Here is a 26,269-nt window from a genome sequence, read left to right as displayed (position 1 = left end):
CCTGCATTCAGCATGGGAGGGTACAACATTGCCTTTTCTGCAGTCTGTCAGGGGGGCAGACGCCTTCAAATTAGTGTATCCATTAGTGTCCTCATTGATACAAGCCAGTGTGTGGCGTTGGCTATTTGGGTCATCTGTACAAATATTTACATCCCTATGTGCTTAATGTCTTCACGAGGACGGGGAAAACTGGAGATCACAGCAGGTCAAGACAAGTGTTATTAAAAAGTACATTTAGACTATATGTAAATTTAGTCATTTTTGGTGGATATCTTTGTTTGCCCAAAAAGCCCCTCTAACAAGCCACCTTTTGTTACCAATTAATGTTCAAATGAAAAAAAAAATTTTTTTTTCCATGACCGTCGCTCCTGAAGACTGACATTTGTTTGCCTGGTTCACTTTGGCCATGGAGCCTTTAATTTAAAATATATAGACACCTTTTAGAGACTTTTTTCTATCTTCAATACATTTTGGGCTAATAATTACCGTATATAGCGATTTGTGGCTTTGTGCACTGCACACGTCTGGAATTGCCGCGGAAATTCCGGAACTCCCTGACGTGGGAAAAACGCATGCGGAATTGGCATGCGTTTTCCCGCTAAACACTGGCGTTTTACAAGCGATCTGTAGCATCACTTGGAAAACTGATTGACAGGTTGGTCACACTTGTCAAACATAGGGTTTGACAAGTGTGACCAACTTTTACTATTGATTCTGCCTATGCATCATCAATAGTAAAAAGATCTAATGTTAAAAATAATAATAAAAAAAAAAATTGTGATATTCTCACCTTCTGGCAGCCCCAGCAGCCTTCCCGCTCCTTGCAATGCTCCCGTTCCCTGTAATGCCTCGCAGCAATGACCCCAGATGACGTAGCGGTCTTGCGAGACCCACGTTGGGTACCAACCGCACATGATCCGCTTACTTCCTGCATGGTGGGCATAGCCACATGCGGAGAGTAAGCGGATCAATGCATTCCTATGTGTGCGGAATCGCCGCGATTTCGCACAAAGGATGAACATGCTGCCTTTTTTTCCGGAATGCGATTCCGCCGTGGAAAAAAATGCAACATGTGCACAAAAATTGCGGATTGCATTCTAATTATAGGATGCTTAATGTATGCGTTTTTTAAGCGGTTTTATCACGTTTTTATAGTGAATAAACGCATAAAATCCTGAACGTGTGCACATAGCCTAAAAATCACTTCCTTATGTAGCTTTGGGTTACTCTGCCTATTGCTGGCCATGCAAGGTGATTAATTAGAATCTGTTAGTGAGCCTGTTCTGACGAGGTCGGTTACTAATCTCAGTATGTGTGTATGTGTATATAATATACCGTATGTGTGTGAATATATACCTTTTTTTTTATAATAGTATATATACTCCCTTAATGCATGTAACAGCAATCCATCCATTATAGCTGAAGTTGTCTCTACCGTGTGAGCGTAGCTACCATTCCCCAAATTTTTCAGCATCGTTTGTGTGTACTTGAGTAATAAAAGCTTCTATCGTCTCATTGTCACTTGTTAAACATTTTTTGGTCATTATTTTCCCATGTGCACGCTTCATGTGTAATTTTCAGCTTCCTGAGATTTTTTCCAGAAAGCGAAAACAATAGGTACCATGATGTCCTCCAACAAGCAGGTGCGCTGCCCCTTGGCCCACATTTATACAGACCCCCCTATTCCATAGATTCAACCGCAGTGTGTTTAAATGGAACCTGTCACCAGGTGTTTGACACCTAATCTTTTGAGAGCAGCATGATGTAGAGACAGAAATCTTGATTCCAGCGATTTTTTTTTTTTTCTTCTGCTTGCTGAAGTTTTTATTTTTTTTTATTTTTATAAGCAGGAGGTTAGCATTACAGAACTAATACACCTGCTGCCATGTAGTCCTTCATATTCAATAGCCCTATATAACTTCTCCCCCACCATGATTGGCAGATTTATGTGCGCATAAGGCAGAAATCTTACAATCCACGGAGTGGGTGAGGTTACACAGCTCAACATTCAGTGAACTGCTACATCTGCAGCGGGCAAAAATGTGATTTTTATCAAAATGGCAGCATGAAGATGAGTAAGTGATACATCACTGGAATTAGGAACTCTGCCCCTACATCATACTGTACTCAGAAGCGGTAGCAAAAACTTGGTTCCCTTTATTTATTTTGTAACAAATGTGCAGTTTTTGACTAGCGAGAGATGGTGTAATATTGGCTTGGAGATGATCTATTGAGCTTTGAAAATGGCTCTAGTTTCTAGCGCCTACACAGACTTCTTTTTCATTATTGTATTATACGATGTGCAGGTGAATGGGGTCGCCCTTGCCTATATGGGGCTTTGCAGAGCCACCCGCATTTTTTGGCTTGGTGGGGTCCCATAAAACAATTAGTAATTGGATAGGTGATAACTTGCAAACTCTTTGAATATTCATACAATAGCATATCTTTTTCTTCCAACGTTGTGTTGCTGCCCAGGAATCCTCAACGTTCTCATCGAGAATTATGTTTTTGTTTAGTATTTTGAATGTGCAGATGCTAAACTGCACTAGTTTTATAAAGTCTCCTTTACACTACACAGTACACTTCAAAACACCCAACTTGTTCTATTGGTCTCTACTTCATGTCCAGTTTTTACCCTATTGAAATCACGGCTACATTTCCGTCTTATGATACTGTCACATCCACATTTGCTTCCTGAGCTCTAGGCCATAGAACAATTTTAGCGCGTCCTTCAGGGCAAGGTGAGACTGTGACTGTGCGTTCGGTGACTGCTCCATGCACACGCTGGGCTGTGCGCTCACAGTGGAATCACAAGTGTTCTGTATAAAAGATGGTGAGCTTACAAATAAGCGTGCAATAGCGAAGCTATAGAAAGGGTGCACCCTTCGCAAATGTTTTCAATGAATGTATATATGTACTATAGCTTGTCATTGACCTCCAATAAGAGCCCATTTATATTACTGTTCTTTCCCCTTATTTTGCCAGCATTTGCCGCTGTAAATTACTGCTTTAGTGCATCTAAATGCTGCCATCAATTAGTATGCGGAATCCAGGTGGCGTTGGGCGTCCCCAGACGATAGTGTCAGGCAGTATGCCCAAGGGGGTATTTTACATCACGTCCCCAGTCAATATCATAAGAAAATACATAAACATATTAGAAGCTTCCTTAGTAGGTGCGAGTTGGTCATGGGCTGGCATAGATATGATATAGATATATGGATGGGATGATTGGTCTCTAAACGGGCATAATTTCAAATTCTGCAAATACTCATCTGAAATAAAGCCTATGTATGATGGAAGTGGAGAAAATAGTACTGCAATCGTAACATTTGTCTTTTCAATGAGAAGACCGCTTAGGATTGATCATTAACCCCTTCATGACCCAGCCTATTTTGACCTTAAAGACCTTGCCCTTTTTTTGCAATTCTGACCAGTGTCCCTTTATGAGGTAATAACTCAGGAACGCTTCAACGGATCCTAGCGGTTCTGAGATTGTTTTTTCGTGACATATTGGGCTTCATGTTAGTGGTAAATTTAGGTCAATAAATTCTGCGTTTATTTGTGATAAAAACGGAAATTTGGCGAAAATTTAGAAAATTTCGCAATTTTCACATTTTGAATTTTTATTCTGTTAAACCAGAGAGATATGTGACACAAAATAGTTAATAAATAACATTTCCCACATGTTTACTTTACATCAGCACAATTTTGGAAACAAAATTTTTTTTTGTTAGGAAGTTATAAGGGTTAAAATTTGACCAGCGATTTGTCATTTTTACAACGAAATTTACAAAACCATTTTTTTTAGGGACCACCTCACATTTGAAGTCAGTTTGAGGGGTCTATATGGCTGAAAATACCCAAAAGTGACACCATTCTAAAAACTGCACCCCTCAAGGTACTCAAAACCACATTCAAGAAGTTTATTAACCCTTCAGGTGCTTCACAGCAGCAGAAGCAACATGGAAGGAAAAAATGAACATTTAACTTTTTAGTCACAAAAATTATCTTTTAGCAACAATTTTTTTATTTTCCCAATGGTAAAAGGAGAAACTGAACCACGAAAGTTGTTGTCCAATTTGTCCTGAGTACGCTGATACCTCATATGTGGGGGTAAACCACTGTTTGGGCACACGGCAGGGCTTGGAAGGGAAGGAGCGCCATTTGACTTTTTGAATCAAAAATTGGCTCCACTCTTTAGCGGACACCATGTCACGTTTGGAGAGCACCCGTGTGCCTAAAAATTGGAGCTCCCCCACAAGTGACCCCATTTTGGAAACTAGACGCCCCAAGGAACTTATCTAGATGCATAGTGAGCACTTTGAACCCCCAGGTGCTTCACAAATTGATCCGTAAAAATGAAAAAGTACTCTTTTTTCACAAAAAAATTCTTTTAGCCTCAATTTTTTCATTTTCACATGGGCAACAGGATCCTAAAATGTGTTGGGCAATTTCTCCTGAGTACACCAATACCTCACATGTGGGGGTAAACCACTGTTTGGGCACATGGTAAGGCTCGGAAGGGAAGGAGTGCCATTTGACTTTTTGAATGAAAAATTATTTCCATCGTTAGCGGACACCATGTCGCGTTTGGATAGCTCCTGTGTGCCTAAACATTGGCGCTCCCCCACAAGTGACCCCATTTTGGAAACTAGACCCCCCCTAGGAACTTATTTAGATGCCTAGTGAGCACTTTAAACCCTCAGGTGCTTCACAAATTGATCTGTAAAAATGAAAAAGTACTTTTTTTTCACAAAAAAATTCTTTTCGCCTCAATTTTTTCATTTTCACATGGGCAGTAGGATAAAATGGATCATAAAATTTGTTGGGCAATTTCTCCCGAGTACGCCGATACCTCATATGTGGGGGTAAACCACTGTTTGGGCACACGGCAGGGCTCGGAAGGGAAGGCGCGCCATTTGACTTTTTGAATGGAAAATTAGCTCCAATTGTTAGCGGACACCATGTCGCGTTTGGAGAGCCCCTGTGTGCCTAAACATTGGAGCTCCCCCACAAGTGACCCCATTTTGGAAACTAGACCCCCCAAGGAACTTATCTAGATGCATATTGAGCACTTTAAACCCCCAGGTGCTTCACAGAAGTTTATAACGCAGAGCCATGAAAATTAAAAAAAAAAATTATTTTCTCAAAAATGATCTTTTAGCCTGCAATTTTTTATTTTCCCAAGGGTAACAGGAGAAATTTGACCCCAAAAGTTGTTGTCCAGTTTCTCCTGAGTATGCTGATACCCCATATGTGGGGGTAAATCACTGTTTGGGCACATGCCGGGGCTCGGAAGTGAAGTAGTGACGTTTTGAAATGCAGACTTTGATGGAATGCTCTGTGGGCGTCACGTTGCGTTTGCAGAGCCCCTGATGTGGCTTAACAGTAGAAACCCCCCACAAGTGACCCCATTTTGGAAACTAGACCCCCAAAGGAACTTATCTAGATGTGTGGTGAGCACTTTGAACCCCCAAGTGCTTCATAGAAGTTTATAATGCAGAGCCGTGAAAATAATAAATACGTTTTCTTTCCTCAAAAATAATTATTTAGCCCAGAATTTTTTAATTTTCCCAAGGGTAACAGGAGAAATTTGACCCCAATATTTGTTGTCCAGTTTCTCCTGAGTACGGTGATACCCCATATGTGGGGGTGAACCACTGTTTGGGCACACGTTGGGGCTCGGAAGTGAAGTAGTGACGTTTTGAAATGTAGACTTTGATGGAATGCTCTGCGGGCGTCACGTTGCGTTTGCAGAGCCCCTGATGTGCCTAAACAGTAGAAACCCCCCACAAGTGACCCCATTTTGGAAACTAAACCCCGAAAGGAACTTATCTAGATGTGTGGTCAGCACTTTGAACCCCCAAGTGCTTCATAGAAGTTTATAATGCAGAGCCGTGAAAATAATAAATACGTTTTCTTTCCTCAAAAATAATTATTTAGCCCAGAATTTTTTATTTTCCCAAGGGTTACAGGAGAAATTGGACCACAAATGTTGTTGTCCAGTTTCTCCTGAGTACGCTGATACCCCATGTGTGGGGGTAAACCACTGTTTGGGCACACGTCGGGGCTCAGAAAGGAAGTAGTGACTTTTGAAATGCAGACTTTGATGGAATGGTCTGCGGGCATCACGTTGCGTTTGCAGAGCCCCTGGTGTGCCTAAACAGTAGAAACCCCCCACAAGTGACCCCATTTTAGAAACTAGACCCCCCCCAAGGAACTTATCTAGATATGTGGTGAGCACTTTGAACCCCCAAGTGCTTCACAGACGTTTACAACGCAGAGCCGTTAAAATAAAAAATCATTTTTCTTTCCTCAAAAATGATGTTTTAGCAAGCATTTTTTTAGATTCACAAGGGTAACAGGAGAAATTGGACCCCAGTAATTGTTGCGCAGTTTGTCCTGAGTATGCTGGTACCCCATATGTGGGGGTAAACCACTGTTTGGGCACACGTCAGGGCTCGGAAGTGAGGGAGCACCATTTGACTTTTTGAATACGAGATTGGCTGGAATCAATGGTGGCGCCATGTTGCGTTTGGAGACCCCTGATGTGCCTAAACAGTGGTAACCCCTCAATTCTACCTCCAACACTAACCCCAACACACCCCTAACCCTAATCCCAACTGTAGCCATAACCCTAATCACAACCCTAACCACAACCCTAATTCCAACCCTAAGGCTATGTGCCCACGTTGCGGATTCGTGTGAGATATTTCCGCACCATTTTTGAAAAATCCGCGGGTAAAAGGCATTGCGTTTTACCTGCGGATTTTCCGCGGATTTCCAGTGTTTTTTGTGCGGATTTCACCTGCGGATTTCTATTGAGGAACAGGTGTAAAACGCAGCGGAATCCGCACAAAGAATTGACATGCTGCGGAAAATACAACGCAGCGTTTCCGCGTGGTATTTTCTGCACCATGGGCACAGCGGATTTGGTTTTTCATATGTTTACGTGGTACTGTAAACCTGATGGAACACTGCTGCGAATCCGCAGCGGCCAATCCGCAGTGTGGGCACATAGCCTAATTCTAAAGGTATGTGCACACTGCGGAAAACGCTGCAGATCCGCAGCAGTTTCCCATGAGTTTACAGTTCAATGTAGACCTATGGGAAACAAAAATCGCTGTACACATGCTGCGGAAAAACTGCACGGAAACGCAGCGGTTTACATTCTGCAGCATGTCACTTCTTTGTGCGGATTCCGCAGCGGTTTTACAACTGCTCAAATAGAAAATCGCAGTGAAATGCGCAGAGAAAAACGCGGTAAATCCGCAGCGGTTTAGCACTGCGGATTTATCAAATCCGCAGCGGAAAAATCCGCAGAGGACCAGAATACGTGTGCACATACCGAAACCCTAACCCTACCCCTAACCCTAGCCCCACCCCTAACCCTAACCCTACCCCTAACCCTATTCTAACATTAGTTGAAAAAAAAAATTTTGACAAAGGGGGGGGGGGGGGGGGTCATTTATTATTTTTTTTATTTTGATCACTGAGATATAATCTATCTCAGTGATCAAAATGCACTTTGGAACGAATCTGCCGGCCGGCAGATTCGGCGGGCGCACTGCGCATGTGCCCGCCATTTTGGAAGATGGCGGCGCCCAGGGAGAAGACGGACGGGACCCCGGCAGGATCGGTAAGTATGATGGGGTGGGGGGAGACCACGGGGGGGGATCGGAGCACGGGAGGGGGGAATCGGAGCGCGGCAGGCGTGGAACGGAGCACGGGGGGGCTGGAACGGAGCACGGGGGCTGGAACGGAGCACGGGGGGCTGGAACGGAGCACGGGGGGGTGGATCGGAATGCAGGGGGGGTGATTGGAGCACGGGGGGGTGATTGGAGCACGGGGGGAGCGGAACACTGGATGGAGGGGAGCCGGAGCAGTGTACCGGCCAGATCGGGGGGCTGGGGGGGCACATTAGTATTTCCAGCCATGGCCGATGATATTTCAGCATCGGCCATGGCTGGATTGTAATATTTCACCCGTTATAATAGCGATCGTAGCCACGAGGGGGTGAAGCCACCCCCCATGGGCTAAAGTACCACTCCCCCTGTCCCTGCAGATCGGGTGAAATTGGAGTTAACCCTTTCACCCGATCAGCAGGGACGCGATCTTTCCATGACGCCACATAGGCGTCATGGGTCGGATTGGCACCGACTTTCATGACGCCTACGTGGCGTCATGGGTCGGGAAGGGGTTAATATACAGTAAGCATCTGCCCATTGTGAGGGGTTAAGTAGCCCGTGTGATAACGGCAAGACTTCGATAGCTAAGCTGGCACCCACGCCCAATCCATAGACAGAGATGGGTCCTAGCTATTACAATGAGCAGTCGGCCAGCTCCCTGCAAGCACGTCATGCTGGGGTAACATCTAGACATCAGAACCATGTACAAGGCGAAATTCAATGTAACATCTGAACTGCGCAAAGATATTTCACTATTTGTATTTTTCTTTGTATTATCCTGAAAATTCAATACATCAAGTACAGTATGTTAGTGAGAAAATATTAGATCTCATGCGCAATGGGAAATATTTTTTTTGTGTTGGACAAATCCTTAGCAGTTGGACAACAGGTGATTCTTTGACAATAGGTTGTCGTTAGTGTCACGCTGCAGGTTTTGTAGAAATCGCGTGGTATTCTAGTTATGCACGCTGCAGTTTCAAAGCAGGTCTCGCCTTAGGGCTCAAAAATGTCAGCAAGCGTGTGCACCGATTTATTATGCCTGCAGGGGTGTTGCTTCACTTTCCTGTCATTGATACTTCTTCGCTGGGCAGTATAGATTATATAGAAGGTGTTTGCAATGCCAGATTCAGTCATGGTCTCATTGGGCCCAATATCAAATGTTCTGTTGTCTTATTCATCACTCTTCAATTTTGGATGGAAAATCTTGAGTGATTTAGTAACTTTTGATTAGATCACCCTTACAGTAGGTGATTTGTCTTTTTATTTTCAGCCAGAGGATATGTTTTAGTTTGTTTTTCCTGAATTCCTTAGCTTACTATCATTAACTAAAGGGGTTGTTCTGTGTTTCAGAAAAAATTGACGGACAGGGGGATAATGTTTTAACCCCTTAATGACCGCCAATACGTCTTTTAACTGACCTGAGATATAAGAGAATAGTATCCCCATACAGGTGACAATCCATCATCTGTCGGCTGTACACTATAGCTGACAACTTGCTGTACCAGCCACGATCAGTATTTGCACCATCTAAATCTGTTTAACCCCTTAGATGCTGCTGTCAATAGTGACTATATCATTATATATGGCTAACAGAGTGTGGGGGCTTCTTCTTTATCCCAATTGGTGCCCTCAGATCATGATTTTGTGGTCCTGATGTTTGCGATGGCAATTCATGGCCAAATAGTGGCTTTAGAGTCTGACGGCTGTAGTAATCTGTTTAGAAGTTAGAGACATTTAGGTGGTAAAAATACACATTTTCATTTCTGTCATACCACTTTGCATTAATTCCTGTAAAGCACCTGAAGGGTTAATAAACTACCTGACAGCAGTTTTCAGTACGTCAGGGGGTGCTGTTTTTAAAATGGTATCACGTTTGTGGGTTTCCCAATATATGAGACCCCTAAAGTCACTTCAAACATGGATAAGTCCCAAAAAAAATAAATTTTGTAAATTTCTTTGAAAAAATGAAAAACTGATGCTACATTTTTAAACCTCCTAAACTGCTAACAAAATAAAATAATATTTTACAAATGGTCCTGATGTAAAGCAGACATGTGGGAAATGTTATTTATTAATGGTTTGCTGTGGTATGACCATCTGGATTAAAGGGATAATCATTCAAATTTAGAAAATTGCTAATTTTTTTACATTTTTCTCAAATTTTTGATATTTTTTATAAATAAACAAAAAATGTTGAACAAAATTTACCATTATCATAAAGTATAATGTGTCACGAAAAAACAATCTCAAAATCACTGGGATTTGTTGAAGCGTTGCAGAGTTATTACCACATAAAGTGACACTGGTCAGATTTCAAAAATTTGGCTCGGTCACTAAGGGGTTAAAATAACTTGTATACGGTATTTCCCTATTGAAGCTGCTGCACTACCTAGTGGTGACCGCTCATCTACAGATTTGATTTTCAAAGTTGAGGATGTTCTTTATTCGAGCATTGTAGTCAGACGTGACCAATAATACATGTATATGGCAATATAGTGCAACATACTGCCACCTTCTGGGTCTTTATAATAAGCGTTCCTGGTGGCTAGTAGTATGCTGCAGAGGAACGGCGTTGTCCACACTTCCGTGGTGGTGTAAATGACGTGTGGATGTGGCCCTTCCTCTCCACCATACTACTTTCCACCAAAGACTCTTGGGATAAAGACCATGGAAGGGTCAAACTGTCGCCATATGCATGTATTCCTGCTGAATTTTGATCACTGCTCTCTATAATGCTGGAATAAAAGACATTTGTCCACTTGGCAAATCAAGGTGTGCAGTGAAGTCACTTTAATGATTTTGCTGGAAGTGAATCATAAAGATTTTGGTGTGTATGTGTATATATATATATATATATATATATATATATCTATATCTATATATATATATATATATATATATATATATATATATATATATAATGTGTGTGTGTTTTCATGTAATGCAGCTCTACATTGTGATTTTGATAAGTATTGTGTTCTATTTATGCGAGACTGTATAAAATAGCACTAAAGGTAATAGATGAAGAACTCGGAAGGAAACCTTTCCGTTTCCATTTGCTTTCACTTTAGGACGTGCTGAAGGAAGTTTTCCTCTGAAATGATCCCAGCTTTGTATTGTAAGTGTCTGACATTGTGATTGGGTGTTACAGAAAGTCCGGGTGGCACACCAGTGTTCCAATGTGAAGCTCCGCTGTGGCTGCCTCCCCTGCTTCTCCCTCTGACCTGACATGAACCTTTCTGTGGTGCTGGTGCAGGGTCTCCAATTATAAACCAGTGGTATAAACAATACTAAACAAAGGTTGTGTTGTCTGTTTTCCTCACTTTTTGGTGACCCCCCCCCCCCCCCCCTTAAAAAAAATAATGTTGTACCAACAAATTACTTGATTTTGGTAGGATGTACAGACGTCAGGTCAATATTACTGTTTTTGATGCTTTGTGTAGTTGATTTCCTTCCCGTGTTTTTTTTTTTTTTTTTTTTTTTAAATTATTTCTCCTGAATGCTTTTATTCCCAGAAATAGAAAAACACTAGTCAACTATAAGAACAGTTCTATAGATACATTTTTTAATTCATGTGTAGCAAAGGTCTGACTTGTTACTACAAAAATCTACGTTTGCACATTTAAGTCCTGAAACCGAGCAGAAATAAAAACATCATGTGCAAACTATTAGACTTGCACAAAACAAACTGCTAATCTCTGTAAGCATGACCAGCAGCCAAAAATAACCCTGCTGATTTCACGGTCTTCCTCCTCAGTGCCCCGATTTTTCAGATTAGTGTATTATGTACGTAGAACTCTGAATTCATTGTAAACAAGGCGAACTTCAGCCTCAATGAACAAAGCACAGACTTGCATTCCACCCATGGGTATAAATATATTCCGCAAATCACAGACGTCTACATCCCAGCGTAATCGCGATGGTACATAAAGGCCATTTCAGATACATTGCCATTTGTTTGCTCTACCACATTAGTTTGTAATAATATCATTTATTACATTCCATAGTAATATTCCTGTATGTCAATACATTTCAATAAGTAGCATAATTGTGCACTTGGATCAGTATAGCAGACATTAACAAGATTAGAGTCTACTTTACTATGTATTTATGAACCATGACCTACAATGCATTTGTGAAAGTTTTTGTTCTTTTTTTACATTACTATTATGTTGGGGGACACATAGATCATGACAAAACCATGTGACAAGGTTGGGGCATCCTTTATGAAGTGGCAACATCGTGACTTTAGTGACAAAGATCATGGCAATGTTGCTGTTTCTCCTTATTGGGGAAGGGAGACCTATAGGCCAGAAAAGAATAATACCTTTATTTTTTTTTAATCCTGCCTTAAAACTCATTAGCAAATTAAAAATAAGGGTAGGGAATTAAAACTCACCTGTACTCGTCTGTCAGACCGGGACTGCTCCTATACTCTGAGCCCGGTATCCCACCTAGTTACCACTTATTAGTGATGAGCGAGTGTACTCGTTGCTCGGGTTTTCCCCAGCACGCTTGGGTGATCTCTGAGAATTTATGGCTGCTCGAAGATTAAGTTTTCATCGCCGCAGCTGAATGATTTACAGCTAATTAGCCAGCATAAGTACATGTGGGGATTACCTGGCAACCCCCACATGAACTCAGCCTGGCTAATAGCTGTAAATCATTCAGCTGCCGTGATGAAAACTAAATCTCCGAACACTAACAAATACTCGGAGGTCACCCGAGCGTGCTCAGGAAAGCCCGAGCAACGAGTACACTCGCTCATCACTGCTTATCATCTTTCCACTATTAAAATCATCTAATGGCCCATTCAGACAGGCCAGTTTTGCATGTGAAACTATCACTGGCTGGTTTTAAACAATCCGATTTTCTCCTTCGCCTCATTGGGGGACACAGGACCATGGGTTATGCTGCTGTCACTAGGAGGCTGACACTAAGCTGAGACAAAAAAAAGGTTAGCTCCTCCCCTGCAGTATACACCCTCGTACTGGCTTCCAGATACCCAGTTTAAGCTTAGTGTCCGTAGGAGGCACACTGATTTTTATTTTCACGAATTTTTTCCTTTTAATCTATTCCGGACGAAGGGGGCGACGGGTCCTTTCTAGGTCCGATCTCCCCCGAACCAACAACAGGCGAGCACGGGAGTTTTACCTCTCCGTATCCTCTCCTGCGACGTGGGAGCCACTGCCTGAGCTGACATTTTTTGGGCGACGGTTTCTCCCCTAATAGGGCCCCGATCTCCCCTTTTTTATACAGACGAGCACTGGGTTTTCCTCCAGTATCCTCCTCTGCAGCCAGGCCTTTTTTATGCCGGACATATGCCCTGTCCACCAGGTTCTACCCTCGGCTGTACAGTGGCCCTATCCCCGTGGCGTCCGTGCAGACCACACTGCATCACCAATGTTCTGTGTGACTCAGGTGGTGGACGGTTCCTCTCCACCCCTCTCTCTCAGGGGCTGGTGGATTGAGGCTTCCCATTCCCTGCACCGTCCCAGCCATCCTAAGGTTCCTCTCACCTCCATAGGGTAAGTGTTCCGTGGGGGATGGGGGGGTCACAGCGGTCGGAGGGCTCCTCCTCATCTGGCACATTGGCGGGCTGCAGCGCAGTATGGTGGGCCGAGACGTCGGCCTTTCGCGGCCACGCGCCGGCCCGGGGCCGCAAATTTAGCCTTCGGCCTGGCCGCTGGTCGCTGCCGATAGGCTCCGCCCACTCCTGCGCGTCATCGGCGGCGCCGCCCCTCGGTCCCTGGCGCTTCTCGCAGCCGCCGAGATCTCTCCTCTGATCTCGGCGGCCATCTTGGTCCACACATACACGCCGCAGCTCCAGCTCCGCCGCATCACGGAGGCACAGCGCCCACGTGCAGCTCTAGCTCGGCAGCTCAGTTCTCTGGATTCACAGCTCGGCTCCCCTGGACAGCGGGACACAGGACCGGGGTAAGGAGACATCGTCAGCTTCTCCTCTGCAGCGCCGCCCTCTGCTTCCCAGGCCAGATTATAGCCCCTGTGGTTTTTGTGCATTAGAGTCATGTCGCAGACTAGATCTAAAAAATCCTCTAAGGTGCATACGACCTTTTTTTCTGCGTGTACCACCTGTCAGGCCCCTCTTCCTAGGCCTCAAAGTTTCCCTCTCTGTTCTGCCTGCGATGCCCCATGTGCCCAGGAGCCCTCCACCGCCACCGACTGCGTCGCGCTTGGTACGCGGAGCTCGTTCAGCTCGTAGCCGACGTTCCCTCTACTCAAACCTCTTCGGTTTGCGGCCCATTTTGGATCTGCTGGGACAGATTCGGGAGGACCACTTCCAGTTCACGGCCTTACCCTTCGGTCTCGCCACTGCGCCCAGGGTATTTACCAAGGTCATGGCGGCTGTCATGGCCATTCTTCATTCTCGAGGAGTCGTCGTGTTACCTTACTTAGACGATCTCCTCATAAAGGGCCCGTCTTTTCAAGCCTGCGAGTCAAGCGTCCACATTACCCTGGATTCTCTTTCGCGCCTAGGTTGGTTGATCAACTGGGACAAATCCGCTCCCGTTCCGGCCCGTCGGATCTCCTTTCTGGGAATGATCCTGGACACTTCAAGGGGACTGGTCTTGCTTCCTCGGTCCAAGGCCCTAGCACTTCAGAAGGGAGCCCGAACGCTCTGTCATCCCCGCCCGCGAACCATTCGGTTCGCCATGAAGATTCTGGGAAAGATGGTTGCCACAATCGAAGCAGTTTCTTTTGCTCAACTCCATCTCCGTCCCTTGCAACAGGCTTTGCTGGACAGCTGGGACAGGAGTATCTCATCTCTCGACCGCCCTTGTCCCCTGTCCCCGCGGGTCAGACAATCTCTCGTATGGTGGACCCTGGGCCCATCTCTTCTCCAGGGGAAGTCCTTCCTCCCGATCCGCTGGTTAGTGGTAACTACCGACGCCAGTCTTCTTGGCTGGGGGGCGGTGTTCCTCCACCACTCTGCCCAGGGCCGCTGGACAGTTCGGGAATCCAAACTCCCCATCAACATCCTGGAGATTCGTGCTATCAGACTTGCTCTGAGTCGCTTTCACGCCCTGCTCGCGGGTCACCCAGTACGTGTCCAGTCGGACAACGTCACGGCGGTGGCTTACATCAACCACCAGGGGGGTACCCGCAGCAGGGCGGCGATGCAGGAAGTCTCCCACACCATGTTAAGTGCTCGCAAGGCGTCTTCCGCCTCCATTTACCACCGCGTATGGAAAACCTTTTTCTCATGGTGCAGGCTCCGGGGTCACCCTCCGCTCGTTTTCTCTATCCCTTGCATCTTGAATTTCCTTCAGTCGGGTCTGGACTCCGGTTTGGCCCTGAGTTCCCTCAAAGGTCAGATCTCCGCGTTATCCGTGCTTTTCCAGCGTAGGATCGCCACCAACCTTCAAGTCAGGACTTTCATCCAGGGAGTCTCCCATGTGGTTCCTCCCTACAGGATGCCGCTAGAGACCTGGGATCTCAACTTGGTCCTCGGGGTTCTTCAGGAACCTCCGTTCGAACCCCTTCAAGACGTTCCGCTCTCTGTCCTCTCTTGGAAGGTTTCCTTCCTGGTAGCGGTGACGTCCATCAGAAGGGTTTCAGAGCTCGCCGCTTTATCCTGCCGGGCTCCTTTCCTTGCCTTTCATCAGGACAAGGTAGTCCTACGTCCTTCTCCGGCATTTCTCCCGAAGGTGGTCTCCTCTTTCCACCTCAATGAGGACATCATTCTTCCCTCCTTTTGCCCGCAGCCCAAACATAGGGTCGAGAAGGCCCTCCATACCCTGGACGTGGTAAGGGCCCTCAGGAGGTACATTTCCAGAACGGCTCATTTCAGAAAATCGGACGCCCTTTTCGTGCTCCCGGAAGGTCACAGAAAGGGTTTGGCTGCGTCTAAATCCACGATAGCCAGATGGATCCGATCTGCTATCCAGGAATCCTATCGGGTCAGGGGCAGTCCTATCCCGGCGGGGATTAGAGCTCACTCCACTCGGTCGATGGGTGCTTCCTGGGCCATCCGGCACCAGGCAACAGCGGAGCAGGTTTGCAAGGCCGCAACGTGGTCCAGCCTGCATACTTTCACAAAGCATTACAATGTTCACATTCACTCCTCTGCGGACGCGGCCCTTGGCAGGCGTATCCTGCAGGCGGCCGTTGCGCATTTGTAGTCAGATGGTACACGGAGTTATTTGGTTGTATTGTTTCCCTCCCAGGGACTGCTTTGGGACGTCCCATGGTCCTGTGTCCCCCAATGAGGCGAAGGAGAAATAGGGATTTTTGTGTGTACTCACCGTAAAATCCTTTTCTCCGAGCCACTCATTGGGGGACACAGCACCCACCCTGGTAGCCTTTCGGCTCGTGACCTTGTTTTTTGATCTTGACTGTTTGTTTGACATGTTATATTCTAATGTTACTTGTTATATTGTTAATATCCTACTGCTTTTGCACTAAACTGGGTATCTGGAAGCCAGTACGAGGGTGTATACTGCAGGGGAGGAGCTAACCTTTTTTTGTCTCAGCTTAGTGTCAGCCTCCTAGTGACAGCAGCATAACCCATGGTCCTGTGTCCCCCAATGAGTGGCTCGGAGAAAAGGATTTTACGGTGAGTACACACAAAAATCCCTAGATCATTTACTAGCCAATTTACAGAGGCGGCCAAAACTGCGATGAACACAGTATGACGGTAATTTTATCCGTGTGCCTCCCCTTACAGTATCATGTTATCGGCAGCACATCAGCTGTTTACATTAGCAATGTACTGCCGATAATGATTTTTATAATGGGCAATATAATAAAAAGGCATAATAGGTAATTTACCAGCTCATATAGATAGCCAATAATTGGGAAAGAGCGCTTTTAGATGAGATTGGCTCATCTAAATGGGCCGTTATTGACCAGGCTGACTAAATGGGCACATTGATGAGGGTGTCTTGGTTAAGTGTTTGGCCAACAGTTATCTAACAAGTTCTATGGCCACTTGGGGAAACTGCTTGGTTTCACTGACCTCTTATGCAAAAGAGTGCAAAAACTGACCTGCTGGGTTCATCGGAGGCGATAAATAGCAGCAGTTTCTGGCAGGCGCTCTCTAACCTGCCTGGTTGCCCAGGCATGTAAAAGGTTTTCCTACAGCAACAAAAATTTCCTAAAAGCATAAATGCCATAAAATATTTAAATAACCATTACTTAATTGATTAGTGTTCTGACGCTGCAGCTTTACTGCTCCTATGCTCCCCAACAATCTCAATCTACTTCTCTGCGGCTTTCTTGTGATATCAATTCATGTGACCACTGCAGCCAATCACTGATTTCGGTGTAACATAATCCTTCAGGGACGTGAACAGACATGCGGCGTATAGCAGAGTGCAGCGTTCAGTCATTGGAAATGTATCCAATAAGTATTAGTGGTTGTCGGGTTCTATGGCATTTACTACTTTAGCAAATTTGTTGTTGGTCCCAGAATCTTCTTTGAAAGGGAAATTGGTCGTCTTTGTCTACATTGTGATCTTTTCTCCAATGATTATCCATCTGCATGCGGTTAACCTTCACATTAAGCGACGCTGCAGCGATACCGACAACGATCCGGATCGCTGCAGCGTCGCTGTTTGGTCGCTGGTGAGCTGTCACACAGACCGCTCTCCAGCGACCAACGATGCCGGTAACCAGAGTAAACATCGAGTAACTAAGCGCAGGGCCGCGCTTAGTAACCCGATGTTTACCCTGGTTACCATCCTAAAAGTAAAACAAAACAAACGCTACATACTTACCTACAGCCGTCTGTCCTCCAGCGCTGTGCTTCTCTGCACTCCTCCTGTACTGTCTGTGTGAGCACAGCGGCCGGAAAGCAGAGCGGTGACGTCACCGCTCTGCTTTCCGGCTGACCGACGCTCACAGCCAGTACAGTAGGAGTGCAGAGCACAGCGCTGGAGGACAGACAGCGTTAGGTAAGTATGTAGTGTTTGTTTTTTTTTACTTTTAGGATGGTAACCAGGGTAAACATCGGGTTACTAAGCGCGGCCCTGCGCTTAGTTACCCGATGTTTACCCTGGTTACCAGTGAAGACATCGCTGAATCGGTGTCACACACGCCGATTCAGCGATGTCTACGGGGAGTCCAGCGACCAAATAAAGTTCTGGACTTTCTTCCCCGACCAGCGACAGCACAGCAGGGGCCTGATCGCTGCTGCCTGTCACACTGGACGATATCGCTAGCGAGGACGCTGCAACGTCACGGATCGCTAGCGATATCGTCTAGTGTGACGGTACCTTTACCCTTAAGACTCTGAACTATATTGGCCCATGTGTATGAAGAATGTGTGCTTATGTGAAAAGCCTTTCACTTGCCCATATATGAGGTATAGTAGCCAGACGCAGAGGCTGCAGGGTTGCCTAATATGGCCTCAATTCACACAGTGCGTAGAACTTTTTTGTCATCTTTAGTCCTTTCTCTCCTCCGCATTTACCATAAGGAGGTTCAGGATGTACGGTATTTTAGGAAGTTGCTGGCTCGTTTTATACGTATGCTATGAATTACCTTACTGTTAGATTGTGGGGTTTCAGATTCTAACCACTTTTACTTTTTGTTTCTAGGAATTTTTTGAACACGCACAAAAACTTTGGGATGATGACGGTGTGAAGGCATGCTTCGAGAGGTCAAATGAATACCAACTCATTGACTGTGCACAATAGTAAGTGCTTTTTTTTGTCTGTTTTGGCAATATTTATAATCCGAGAATAAATAAAATCTAGAAATGGCACAATATTTATCCTGATGTAGTTCTAATACCAGACACCACCTTTCTGGGAGGGGGCAACTAACTTTTGTTAAAACTTCTAAACCCATTTCAGGGATTGTGTCATCAGAAACTTGTGAACTATTTTGATTAAGTTTTAGTTTAACCATATTTTTTAAAGCATTTCTGGTATTTTTTTTTCCACTTTCCAGATCCCTTTGTATTAAAATTAGAATTCTAAAATCTTACATTTTTAACTCTGAGCCTCATAATAAGGGGACTCTTCCTATTCAGAAGAGATTCCCTTCCACCAATCTTCTCATTCTCATGACTGTTAGGATGATAATTACCTAATGCGGTCTGTATGTCCCCAATGCACTGTTCATAGAATAAAAAATAGCTTTTATTATACTACTTGGTCCAGTGCCTCCTCTCTTCTTGCTTTAGGTGGATGGTGCGTCCTACGGCATCGCGCTCCTGCGCAGGCTTACTTCTCTGTCTGCTGAGGGCAGAGCAAAGTATTGTAGTGCGCATGTGTGTGGAAAGGTGAAAGAGCGCATGCGCACTACAATACTTAACTGTGTCAGGAGCGCAACACCGAGGTCAATGTGTGGTGACATAGGACGTGTCATTATTTTGTAATTTATGGAGAGCACATTGGGGAGAATGCTCTATATAAGGGTGGTACAGGTGCTGGCCATACTTTAAATGGGGAAAAAGGTGGTGCCAGCTTCCCCTTAAATGCTTTCAGCACCTTAGACAAGATTACCAACGCTACGTGAGATGTTTTTATGTTTTTTTTTATTTTTATGATCAGAAAGGAAGATTAAACAGGTTAAAAAAAAGTGCTTGTCTATCTAGTTTAAGTATTAAAAATATAATGGAAGTTATACGTTTCTCTAGAACTGTGTATAAAATGAAACGTATTGAGGTAATTGCAAATTAATTAAAGGGAATCTGTCAGCAGGTTTGGGGTTTGTAATTTGACAGCAGCATAATTTAGGGACTGCAACCCTGATTACAGCAATTTATCACTTAGTTTACTGGGTGCAGCAATTTTGATAGAATCACATTTTTCTCTGCTGCAGATCTTGTCTTTTGTTGAGCCTTTTATAACCTCATCCACGCCACTGATTGGCAGCTTCTTGTGCGGAGTAGATTGACAGAAAGCAGCTAATCAGTGGTGGAGGCAGATTTGGACTAGGAGGTACAAGACAACTAGTCCTCTAATAATCTCCTGCTGATAAAACTGATTTTATTGAGACCGCAAAGCACAGCTCAATAAGTGACAAATCGATGTAATCCGGGTCTCTGCTTCTACATTATGGAGCTCTCAGATTGCATGGCAAAATGATGATATTGCCGATGAGAGAAATGCCTAAAATATTCTCCCTACTAAAATGAGTGTATATTTCTACGGTGTGTATCACTGTTTATATGTAAATATTCACAATGTGTTTCCAGTAGGGCACATCATCTGCACAGTACCTTTTTAAAATACTCTCTTAAAACCTCTCTAAACACTATAAAGATAATTGACTTTTCGTGTGATGATGCCAAGCCTCCAGAGGCCACTGGCTCGTCTGGTATGAAAGCCATTGAAATGGTTAAGGAGGTTTGACTTCCCATTGAATCGGCCCATTTAAAAACTTGACATGTGTTGAACTTCTCTAGGGCAGGTTATGGGAACTTCATTCTTGTGGGAACATAAGCTTTTAGATTTTTCAGTTATCAGACTTCATCATGTAAAAGTTTGATTATTATCTTCAGTAGGGTGAATGAAGTAAAATATTATTCTTGGCTTTTGAACAGAAGATGGAGTGTAGAAAATACATCTGAAAACACAGGTGTAGGGTTCTTGCTGCTCCGTCCCTTTATGAAGCGTTACTTATCACACAGTGCAGCTTTTTCCTGCCATGTTCTGCATGGGAAACAATGAGACGTGTATATGGGATCAGTACAACAGCATGGATACTGGAGCAGAGAAGAGGATGACATTTGTCTAAAATTACACATCCACATGATTTGTGATCCTGGGCTGTTCTTAGGTTCTTTTTTTTATTACTGTACTTTTTTCTTTTGATTTGCATGTGTTTATCCTTGATTGTATGCGTTGTGGACATGCTTTTGGTTGTCAGGAGCGTAAAGCAAGCTTTTCCATCATAAAGATGCAATGTATTGTATAGGAGCTAAAGTTTATTTTTGCCCACCTCAGTCCATGTAGTTAAATGGTGGTTAACCACACAGGAAATTGAGTGGTTCCTAGTCTGCCTTGAAGTTCCATGTCCTAACAGCCTGCCAAGTACACTAAAAGATGTCTGCAATAAGTAACACATAATCTGTAATGTATGCAGCGTTAATTAAACCATGCTTCGAGTTAGATCGTTAAGTTACACCCCAGCCATTACAATCTAGCAGTTGATCCAGGGACTGGTGTGGAGTAGATAGCAATGTCTGCTTTTAATGGCGCGGACTGGAGTGTCTGCAGATTTGGAGGATCATTCCAAAGTTAATTCCGTGCTGCATCTACATATCCCCCTCTGCCATTGCCCTGCGGCCATCACGGGAGAGGAGAAGCCTGCAATACACAGGTACTGCCTTCTGCCAGGCACCCCATTAGACATGAACATGGCATAGTGCCAGGATTGATAGTAATTTTTAACCTTTGTGTTGCCTGCCAAGCCTGTGAACAAGGAGCCCCTTAGGTAATTTCTTTGCACATTACAAGTCCATCCACCTGTTGTGCAGAAACTTGGAAGACCACTCCATTCCTACTGGAAGTTGCAATATTCTGCCGCTTATGCAGTTAAATGGAGTATTTTATCCTGTTTGCATGCAGCATAAAAAAAAAATTAATTCAGGATGTTCACTATTTAGACTGATCCCACATGGGGGAAAAAAACAAACCTATTAGCCCCATAGTCTTAGGCTATGTGCACACGTTCAGGAATTCATGCAGAAAATTCCTGAGAATTCCGGACATTTTCTGCATGAAATCCGAAAGAAAACCGCATGCGTTTTTGCCGCGGTTTTGACGCGTTTTTTTCCGGACACTTCCCAATGCATTTTGGAGTGGAAAAACCGCAAAAAGATAGAGCATGTCCGGATTTTGTGCGGTATGCGTTTTTTTTTTTGCGGAAAAAACCGCATCATGTGCACAAAACATCCGGAATTCATTCTAAATGATGGGATGCTTATTGTATGCGTTTTTTTTGCAGTTTTATAGCGTTTTTATCGGGAAAAACCGCGAAAAAAACGCAACGTGTGAACACAGCCTTAATCTACATGCAGATCAACATTGACATCCGTTGCAGAAGTTAAACTTTCAGCCTCAGGTACACTACTGTTCCAAAGTTTAAGGTCACCCAGACAAATGTGTTTATCATGAAAACTCATACCTGTATTAATCAAGAGTTGCCAAATGAATTGAAAATCTAGTCCATTGACAAGGTTCTGAAAAAAAAGATTTTTATTTGAAATAATAATTTTCTCCTTCAAACTTTGCTTTCGTCAAAGAATGCTCCCTTTGCAGCAATTACAGCATTGCAGACCTTTGGCATTCTAGCAGTTAATTTGCTGAGGTAATCTGGAGAAATTTCACCCCAGGCTTCCTGAAGCCCCTCCCACAAGTTGGTTTGGCTTGCTACCATACGGTCAAGCTGCTCCCACAACAGCTCAATGGGGTTGAGATCTGGTGACTGCGCTGGCCACTCCATTACAGATATAGAATACCAGCTGCCTGCTTCTTCCCTAAATAGTTCTTGCATAATTTGGAGGTGTGCTTTGGGTCATTGTCCTGTTGTAGGATGAAATTGGCTCCAATCAAGCGCTGTCCACAGGGTATGGCATGGCGTTGCAAAATGGAGTGATAGCCTTCCTTATTCAAAATGCCTTTTACCTTGTACAAATCTCCCACTTTACCAGCACCCAAGCAACCCCAGACCATCACATTATCTCCACCATGCTTGACAGATGGCGTCACACTCTTCCAGCATCTTTTCAGTTCTGTGTCTCACAAATGTTCTGTGTCATTCAAACACCTCAAACTTGGATTTGTCTGTCCATAACACTTTTTTTCAATCTTCCTCTGTCCAATGTCTGTGTTCTTTTGCCTATATTAATTTTTTCCTTTTATTAGCCAGTCTCAGATATGGCTTTTTCTTTGCCACTCTGCCCTGAAGGCCAACATCCCGGAGTCGCTTCTTCACTGTAGATGTTGACACTGGCGTTTTGCATGTACTATTTAATGAAGCTGCCAGTTGAGGACCTGTGAGGCGCAGATTTCTCAAACTACAGACTCTAATGTACTTGTCTTGTTGCTCAGTTGTGCAGCGGGGCCTCACACTTCTCTTTCTACTCTGGTTAGAGCCTGTTTGTGCTCTCCTCTGAAGGGAGTAGTACACACCTTTTGTAGGAAGTCTTCAGTTTATTGACAAAATCACGCAAGGAATAGCCTTAATTTCTAAGAACAAGAATAGACTGTTGAGTTTCACATTCTTTTTTTTCTGGGCATTTGAGAATTTAATGGAACCAAAAAATGTAATGCTCCAGATTCTCATCTAGCTCAAAGGAAAGTGAGGTTAATAGGTTCTCTAATCAGCCAAACTGTTTTCAGCTGTGCTAATATACTTGCACAAGGGTTTTCAAGAGTATTCTAACCCATTAGCCTTCTTACACAGTTAGCGAACACAAAGTACCATAAGAACTGGAGTGATGGTTGTTGGAAATGGGCCTCTATACACCTATGAAGATATTGCATTACAAACCAGACGTCTGCAGCTAGAATAGTCATTTACCACATTAACAATGTATAGAGTGTATTTCTGAATCATTTAATGTTATCTTCATTGGGAAAAAAATTTGCTTTTCTTTCAAGAATAAGGACATTTCTAAGTGACCCTAAACTTTGAACGGTAGTGTATTTGTCTTGGGTTCTTTGAAGATCACCAGTTAGATTAGCCATAGACCAGTCAGGCACTTGCTGACATGTCTTTAATGGCCCAGAATATATTTTCGTACTACTTCGTGTGGATTGTTTACTATATGTTAATGCTGCATTTGTCAGCGGTTACAATAACTGGTGCCACACATCTGCAAACAGCAGAAAGGACATTTTTCTGTTACCAAAAGTCTCATCATTTGTTTGTTTTTATTGAGTCTTTCTAAATGTTCCTGGCTTTCAGCGGCATGGAGTGTGTTATTGATGGCATTATGGCTTGCTTTTAACAGCTCTTGTGGGTTCTACTAATGTAATGTTAATTATTATTTATTTTAATTCTGAAACCTCTTCCTGTCCATAGACAAAACGTCTACTGTACAAGCTTCAAAGATTAGTGTCAGGGCAAAGCATATGATGGTATGGCTATTTCCTAATCTTTTAATTTCTGTGGAAAGCTTGTCTGCCTTTTTAATGAATGAATTCACTCATTACATACATTTACTGAATGCACATTTCTTTGGGTCTGTTAGTTGTTGCACAATGTAGAGGAGCACACATTGTGTCTTCAGGACATCCCCCCCTACCATTACTACCCTGCCATTTTCACTAGCTCTGTTGAATTCTTTGAAAAATAGAATAATTTTGTCTATCATTCAAAGTCGTGAGTCAAAAAAATCCAACAGGGTTGGGTAGTGTTTGTGAGGGTCTTGTCGTGGTTGCCGTTCACATCCCAGTCCTATTTGACCTTCGTTGGACATGATGCTCAATGCAACATTGCAATCTTCATAAAACACCTACGGCCTCAATCCTTATAGTAAAGCTTATATGCATCATATCAACAATAACCCACATTTAGAAAAAAAATGCCAGCAAAATATATTAAAAGCATCACGTTCATTTAGAATATATATATATATATATATATATATATATATATATATATATATATATATAATGTCGCACACACCAGCCCTGAGACCAGAAGCTGCCGCTTGCAATTGAGCGGTCCCGAGAGCGTGGCGAGGAGCGGGAAAGGCGGCGGAGGGTATAGCAGGTTTTTGTTTTTTTTTAATTATTTTTAACATGACATATTTTTACTATTGATGCTGCATAGGCAGCATCAATAGTAAATAGTTGGGGACACACAGGGTTAATAGCAGCGGTAACGGAGTGCGTTACACCGCGGGCCATTACCGCTGCCATTAAAACTGTGTGAGCGGTGAGTGGAGGGGATTATGGAGTGGGCGCCGGGCAGTGAGTGCAGGGGAGTAAGGGAGGGACTAATCGGACTGTGCACGTCGCTGATTGGTCGCGACAGCCATGACAGGCAGCTGCCGAGACCAATCGGCGAATGAATAACCGTGACAGAAGTACAGACAGACAGACGGAAGTGACCCTTAGACAAATATATATATATATATATATATATATATATATATATATATATACTAGCTATTGAACCCGTTCTACGCCCGGGTGGCGAGCATTTATATTGGTATATGGTCTCCATCCTGGTATGTGCTGCTCCATCCTGCGTCCCCATCCTGTCATGAGCTGCTCCATCCTGCACCCCCATCCTGTCATGAGCTGCTCCATCCTGCGCCCCCATCCTGTCATGAGCTGCTCCATCCGGCACCCCCATCCTGTCATGTGCTGCACCCATCCTGCGCCCCCATTCTGTCATGTGCTGCTCCCATCCTGCGCCCCCATCCTGTCATGTGCTGCTCCATCCTGCGTCCCCATCCTGTCATGTGCTGCACCCATCCTGCGCCCCCATTCTGTCATGTGCTGCTCCCATCCTGCGCCCCCATTCTGTCATGTGCTGCTCCCATCCTGCGCCCCCATTCTGACATGTGCTGCTCCCATCCTGCGCCCCCATTCTGACATGTGCTGCTCCCATCCTGCGCCCCCATTCTGTCATGTGCTGCACCCATCCTGCGCCTCCATTCTGACATGTGCTGCACCCATCCTGCGCCTCCATTCTGTCACTGGCTGCTCCCATCCTGCGTCCCCATCCAGTCATGTGCTGCTCCCATCCTGCGCCCCCGTTCTGTCATGTGCTGCTTCCATCCTGCACCCCCGTTCTGTCATGTGCTGCTTCCATCCTGCACCCCCGTTCTGTCATGTGCTGCTGCCATCCTGCACCCCCGTTCTGTCATGTGCTGCTGTCATCCTGCGCCCCCGTTCTGTCATGTGCTGCTCCCATCCTGCGCCCCCGTTGTCATGTGCTGCTGCCATCCTGCGCCCCCATTCTGTCATAGGCTGCTCCCATCCTGCGCCCCCGTTGTCATGTGCTGCTGCCATCCTGCGCCCCCGTTCTGTCATGTGCTGCTGCCATCCTGCACCCCCGTTCTGTCATGTGCTGCTGCCATCCTGCACCCCCGTTCTGTCATGTGCTGCCCTATTCTGTCATGTGCTGCTCCCATCCTGCGCCCCCGTTCTGTCATGTGCTGCTGCCATCCTGCGCCCCCGTTCTGTCATGTGCTGCTCCCATCCATATGCCCCATACGCTGCTCCATAAAGGTTTATGACCCCCATCAGGTGGCGTAAGTAACAAATAGCTGTGGCATGAAGTGCCACAGCCTCATGGCACAGCAATTTGTTACTTACGCTACCTGATTCTTTTCTGGCGCCATTGTCTTGCTCCTCCTGGTGCCGGAATCGGCGCCTGCGCAGTCTGCGCTTTCCGGCGCCATTTTCTTGAAGACACACTGCTTTGTGTCTTCAAGAAGATGGCGCCGGTAAGCGCGGACTGCGCAGGCGCCGATTCCGGCACCGGGAGAAGCAAGACAATGGCGCCGGAAAGGAATGGCGTAAGTAACAAATTGCTGTGGCATGAAGTGCCACAGCCTCATGGCACAGCAAGTTTTTACTTACGCTATTCGTTTCGGGCGCCATTGTCTTGCTCCTGGTGGCGGATTCGGCACCGGCGCAGTC

At 44.7% G+C, this 26,269-nt stretch overlaps 1 protein-coding gene across 2 annotated transcripts in view; it reads left to right on the top strand.

Moving 5' to 3' along the window:
* Positions 1-26,269, top strand: part of GNAL (G protein subunit alpha L) — a 386,284-nt gene that overhangs the window by 300,677 nt on the left and 59,338 nt on the right. For both annotated transcript variants that reach the window (XM_069731023.1, XM_069731024.1), the window contains exon 5: positions 18,251-18,348. In XM_069731023.1, the coding sequence (XP_069587124.1) occupies positions 18,251-18,348 (98 nt within the window). The remainder of the gene's footprint in view (positions 1-18,250; positions 18,349-26,269) is intronic.

The sequence above is a fragment of the Ranitomeya imitator genome, chromosome 6 (assembly GCF_032444005.1).
Source record: "Ranitomeya imitator isolate aRanImi1 chromosome 6, aRanImi1.pri, whole genome shotgun sequence".
Lineage (NCBI taxonomy): Eukaryota > Metazoa > Chordata > Amphibia > Anura > Dendrobatidae > Ranitomeya > Ranitomeya imitator.
The sequence above is the reverse complement of the archived record's forward strand: the minus strand, read 5'-3'. Positions and strand labels throughout refer to the sequence as shown.